This window comes from Brassica oleracea, chromosome C9 (genome assembly GCF_000695525.1).
Source record: "Brassica oleracea var. oleracea cultivar TO1000 chromosome C9, BOL, whole genome shotgun sequence".
NCBI classification, from domain to species: Eukaryota; Viridiplantae; Streptophyta; class Magnoliopsida; order Brassicales; family Brassicaceae; genus Brassica; species Brassica oleracea.
Window position 1 is genome coordinate 22,427,634 of NC_027756.1, and position 6,653 is coordinate 22,434,286.

Genomic DNA, 6,653 nt, shown 5'->3' on the forward strand with positions numbered 1-6,653 from the left:
TTAAATGTATTGCTTATCTTTAGCTAAGAACATTCATGGTGAGCAACTATTAAATATGGAAATTTAGCAAAAAAAAGAACAATTAATATGGAAAGCAATTTTACGAAGAGTTCGACCATCATTAAAAGCGATATCCAATTAAGATGCTGTCTAAATGGAATTTTTTTATTTATTCTTATTTTTAATGGAAAACTTGGTGGCCAAGTTTCTTGCTCTGTATTTATAGAAGGATTTAGGTGGAGATAATCTGAACATCTCTCGAGTTACGGTTCTTTCTTTGTTTTGTTTTAATTTACTGAAGAAAATTGATCATGTCTCTCCTTCCCAGCCACTCTCCGAAGATCTTCATTCGGAACCCGGTGTTGGTAAGAGCCTCTGCTGGCAGCTCATCTTCCCCGCTGCAGACCCCTCCTTGTTTCGTCGATGGCGCGAAACATTGTTGGCCGGATCATGTAGAGCTCCGTTTTGCATATCCTTCTACAGATTATCCTAAACTGATAAAAAAGGCGCCTGTCGAGTTGGTGTATAACGATATTAATGATCCGATCATCCCATGGCCGGATGAACAATTTGAAGAAGGCGAGGTAACAACAATCGGGTCCTCTCATGGCTGGGTAGCCTCTTTGATGCATGGCGTTGGCATTTTGCGTCTCCATGATGATCTAAACCCGGTTGCATCTGATGCAAATCCAAAATGCATCTCGCTGCCTCCTCTTGTATCTTTGCCTCATTGCCAAACCCAAATCGTCACCAACGTGTCCTTGTCCTCACTATCTCCAGAGGAGGAAGATTGTGTCGTGGCTGTTAAGTTCATGAGACCCCAACTCAGCTACTGCCGACCCTCTGCTCAAGGCAACTCCAAGTGGTTCAACATCAGGATCGCAAACCCTTGCTTCTTCTCCTCCCGTCTCATGTTTTCCAAGAAACATAACATGTTTCGCATACCTGGAGCTGGAGGCCAACTCATTGCATCATGGGATCTCTGCAAAGACGAGCACACACCCAAGTTTCAGGAGTTGCGATATCATTTCCTTCCAGAGCCGACCGAAGCAGAACGTGAGGTTATGGATACCTGTCTCACGAGCGAACACATGGTGGAATCACAATCCACAGGTGAAACCTTTTTGGTCAAGTGTTTCAGACAGACTGTGGACGGTATTGCCGTATTGCAAACAAAAGCTGTAATGGTGTTCAGGGTAACCCCCAAGGGAAATGCAGTGTACACTCAAGACATTGGAGATCTCACCATTTTTATCTCAAAGGCTGAAGCATTCTGTGTCCGTGCTAGCTCTTTTCCTGGCGTGAGCCCTAACCATGTCTATATCTTGGATGTCATGGAGATTTCATTTTTCAAGCTTGCTGATTCTTCCATCACAACTCTTACTGAAAGAATCATGGCCCCTTACTTTTTTCCACCCCAAAATATAGAATATTAAGTTTGGGATTGAGTTGAGTCTAGAGTCTTGTCTTTGGGTCTTTGGGTCTGGTCTATGTTCTTGATTACTGGTTTGGTTGGCCGTAGTTGAGTTTGTTCTGTGGAGTGTTTTGTTTCTCTATCTCTCTCTCTCTCTTTTTATGTTTGTGGGTTTTGAGTGTAAAAGTTTTAGTTCAGTTCCTGAGATTTGTCAGTGATGGTGTGTTTGCAACACTCCTAATAAAAGCTAATATATACTAACTATCTTGTGGATGTTATGATTCTACTGTTGCAAAAAAGAAAGAAAGTAGCGTACACTTACTTGTAATCTCATTCATGACACTGAAATTTATCAACTTTTGAGAAAATTAAAGATGAGATAAAACAACTGATGATTGCCTGTTGCTACTTATATAGTATTGGCATTTAATAACTACTCTTAATATTTTGTTCATTTTGTGTTAATGCATAAAGTTATTGTCAAGGTCATGTAGCTCAGTTGGTTAGAGCATTGGTCTTATGAGCCAAAGGTTCAAGCCTCGCCAGGGCCAAATTTGGGAAATGTTTGTTTAGAAATTTAGTTTTTAGACCCGAACTTACTGGTAAGTAGAACATAATAGAGAAAGGACCCATAGCTAATGTGATCGATCTTCCAAGACATTCTTATATCTTCTCAATTTTTTCTATCTTTGGGGTCCTCAATTCTGAAAATCTCATCAACTAGAACAAATTTGGTTCTTCTAATTACACATCTAAAGTTGTAACTTCAGTGATCAGTATAAGAAAGATGTACTGACAAGATTGGGTTTAAACCACTACACAGCCCACAATCATAGTTATGAGCCAATATTTGACTCCAAATAAAAAAAAACAATTCTCGGTCTAGAGTTCTGATCATTGGGGGTATGGAATGGAATGTATAAAAATCATAAACAGCTGTAAAGGCAACCTTGAGATCTGTCAAGAGAAAGAGGAGACCATTCATTCTCTAAAGCTTGCAACCTTTTTTCCCCATTTTGGTTCCATCATTTTCTTACACTTTGATATCCCTTTTTATAATTGAGTTCATGTCTCCTTTTCAATATGGGACAGTTTTCAAAGTCTTCCAATATATTATAGCGTAAAATCAAACATATTTTTCAATGAAATTGACATTAACCCTATTATTTTAACTTTCTTGTGGATTGTGAATATGTTATGGACTAGCTCTTTCTTTCAAGTTTCCTTTATTTAGACCAACATGGGTGTCTTCATGTACTACTCTCATGTCCCATGCTTCTTTTCTCATTAAATAATATATGTCACACTCAAGTTTGGTGGATCTCCTATGCTCTTCTTAGGTTTTGAGTGGAAAGCAGTTCTAAGAGTGGGAGAACCAGAGGAGTGGAAGAACTACTTTCAGTTTCCTATTCAACAACATTCAGGAATTTCATTAAGCAGTACATAATAATGAATAAACAATTAAATGGTCCACCAGTGGTTCAAGTTCTTTTACAAAATAATTGTACTGCCCAAATGAGTAGAACACTCTTTTGGATGTGTTTCATCCCCATGTGTCTTGTTTTGTCAAGTTTTTGTTTTTTTAGTCAAAGTAATATATTATACATTTCATTTGCTCTTACTTAAACAATATAGCATATTCACCTTATTCTGCATATTGCTTCTCGGTCAAATTTAATCAGTCCGTTGAATTTGACCTCTCAGCTTTCTTCTTGCAAGTTTCATTTTGGTTGCTTATTTGAGTTATTTATATCACCTGCTGGTGGATTATTGTATTTTATCTAGGAAATACTATGTTGTTGTCTTTTTGAACTTGAAGTTTTCAGTGTTAAAAAAAACTATGATTTTGTTTTAAGTGAATTCATAAAAAATTGATATCATATTTTCAAGTCTCACTTATTACCGGTTCATTTTTTTGTTTGATTATTTCAAACACAATGTTTAAAAATCAATAGATGGTAACTAAGTGCTCTAGTCGAATCATTTGGTGTTTAGGCTAGGCGTAGATGTTAATGAATTACTAATTTATTTAATATATCTTTTATTTATATAATACATTTTAATTTTTGACTTTAATTATAAAATTATTTTGGTGAGATCAAAATTAGATATACAAAACAATAAAATAGATAAATTTGTAAAATTCTAATAACATTATTTTGGTTAAGACTTATTTGCCGCATGTATAGGACCTAGGCGCCGCTTAAACCAATTATTAGGACAATGGTTCAGACTAATTCCTAAGAAAATGTGTACTCATAAATAAAGGAGAATTTTCATGTTTACTACTTTCTAGAAATTTTTACTAAGATTAATAAAGAGACATTTTCAAACATATCTTCTTCGTTAGGCAAAAGACTCTTATATCTATATATATATAATAAATAATTATTTAAATAAACAAAAATACAAATTTTTTTTTTTATGTTTTCGAACTATATTTTTTTTAAATTCAAACTTTTTATAAATTTTTTTGAACTTTGTTTTTCAAATTTGTCTTTTTCAAAATTTCTTTTTGGAAATTGAAAATTATTTTTGAAACTATTTTTTCAAATTTTTATTTTTAAGTATTTATTTATATATTTATTAGAATCTTAAATTTCACATTCTAAAAACCCTATTCACCCCTCAACTCTAAACTTTTATTCTCGATTAGTTAATTTTAGGGTTATAAATGTTTTTTACTTTTCATTAAAAGTGAAAATAAAAATAGTTAGTGTAAACATAAAAAGTGCTACTATGTATGTGGTATTTGGTATTTTTTGCAATTTTTCATAAATAAACCCTGTCTTCAAATATTTAAATGAAACTTAAAATATGACTTTTTATTTTATTTTTTTTGGTTTAAATGTTTTTATTTTATTTTTTTTTTGGTTTAAATGTTAAATTTTTTACCAAAGTTTTGATTTTTGACAGAGGTTACAATGATGAACTAGTAGCAGAAAAATGGAAAACAAAACTAAACAACGCAGAAAGGGAAAGCAACCCAATGACCTAGAAGACATGAAACAAATAACACTAGCTAACATGCTAGATAAGAGGCAAGAGCAGGACCATGGGAAGAGCATTGCCAAATGGAGAGAGTATCTTTGATATAACATGAGACCACGCTCGGTAATTTTGGGCTCCCCGAAAACGCTGCTCCAATTGATTGATACTGTCTACACGCAGCTTTGCAAATCCACGAGTCAACTGAGATTTGTGTCACCAAACACCACCGGTGGTATTAGTACATAATCCAGAAACTACGAACCTCATCCCGCACCCGAAAGCTAATCCGCGCCCTCTGGATAGTCACCACCAGATCACTGGAATCACTTTATAAGATCGACTTCGGAAGTAATGCGATCCAAGCAGAAGACGGGTTGTAAGCGCCACCAATCCCTCGACCTGAAGCCTTGAAACCTGCAAAGAGAGGAAATGCTGCACCACTGCACAAGAACAATTGATCCTCTGCAGAGCTGGGATGTGAGCAGAACCAAGCGAGCCAATGAAGCGATCAACGACTGCAACCGAGAATCACCCCACACTTGAAGTTTTCGAGAACCGAAGAGCAACACTCTTAGCTGTAAGAGTCCATCTCCAGTGCCAAACAGAGACAAATAAAACATAAACCACAAGGCGATACTCCATAGAGAAAGCCGAGACCTTCACACAGAGAGAAAAGACAAGGGCCGAACAGTGGAGATTCAAAATGAGGAAGCACTGTGAGTAGCTATCGAGGAGCCATAGACGACACCTTTCACCGCTGCACACCGAAACTTACACGAGTCAGAGCTGAGCCAAGTATCATTTACCGCCTGCATACTTGACTCAAGACTCGCCACCATGGTAGAATAATCCACCGGAGCTCACCAGACGCCCGACGAAGAGGAGTCTGACTTGCGACGACACCGCCAGGAGCCGAGACTCCACCCACATGAGTCACCTATCCCCTAATCGAAACCGGAGAAACCTTCCGACCAAATCGACGAGGGAACAAGCGAATCAACCACCACCCGGGCAACGAAAACCAGAGAGACCCTAATGGAAAACTGGTCTACTCCTACACCCAAAAGCCGACCATTACCTCGAGCCACCGATCCAGCGTCTCACCACTAATCCACTAGAGACTGAGTCGCCACCAGAACCGTTTCTCCTCTCGAGCGGAGAACTTCCCGGAGCGAGATTCGAAACCCAGATACGCGAGTATATCGACGAAGACTTGGAGAGAAAGAGGCAACAGCGAAGGAGACGCAAGCAGAACGTTAAAAGTGAGCTTCCGGCACAGGATCGCGCGCGCACGCGTCGTCGGACGCCGGAGCGGACGTGAGCGACTTTATAAACCGAAGAGAGAGGAGAGAGCGTATGGGAGGAGAGAGCGTATGGGAGGAGAGAGGAAATTATATGACTTTTTATTTGTGTGGTCGCACAAATTAAGTATTGCAAGATTATTTCAAATCCGGATTTCCCCAAATTCTATCTACTGCTAAGAGCAGGATTAACGGGGGATTAAAAGGGAGGGGCTTAAAAAAAATTAATATAATACTCGGTGGGTCCCGCAAAAAAACAACCAATGGTTGCTTCTGTCGCCTATTTTAGCGTCGTTGTTTGTATTGTTTACGGGCCCCACTAACACGTGGCGGCCCGCAATTAGTTCTTTTATTAATTTAAAAAAAAAAAAATCAGAAAAGAAAAATTTAAAAGAAAAAAAATTTAAGCACCCCATAAAGGAGTGTAGGGATAATCATGCTCTAAACCACCCCTTTGCGGATTCAGGTAAGCTTCATTTTACCAGAATTTCGCTTGACGATTTTTTGTTGTGGTTTCAATCCGATTCCAGGACTGTTCTTCATGGTTTTATGTTTTTTTCTGGATAAATCGGATTGATAATATACGGGTTTACCCGAATCATATCCCCCTTTCGCAAAAGCATTTTAATCCCGTTAGCTTTGGTTTGGAATTCTGTTTTCTCTGATCATGCTCGGACTCCTATCTTAGCTGAGAATTAAAACTTCTACTAACCTTGTGTTTCATAAGTTATTTCTCAAGCGGAGAAGATGAAGAGAAGTTGGATTTAATTTGATCGATGGATGAGAAATTCAGTAAAGTTGGCATCTTTTGATGGTCCAACATAGGATTTATTCTAAATCGATTAAACTTTCCCAGTTCTAATAGTCGGTGAAGGCTAGAAGTCTAAACTAAAGCTTCGGTTGATGGCGGAAGGAAGAGTCTTAAGATACAGTTCTTGGAATCAATG

General features: G+C 37.7%; 1 protein-coding gene across 1 annotated transcript; it reads left to right on the forward strand.

Moving 5' to 3' along the window:
• The first annotated feature begins 239 nt into the window (after positions 1–239).
• Positions 240–1,699, forward strand: LOC106316119. The gene has a single exon (XM_013753989.1). The coding sequence runs from the start codon at positions 312–314 to the stop codon at positions 1,434–1,436; it is 1,125 nt and encodes a 374-aa protein (XP_013609443.1). The 5' UTR covers positions 240–311; the 3' UTR covers positions 1,437–1,699.
• Positions 1,700–6,653: the final 4,954 nt, after the last annotated feature.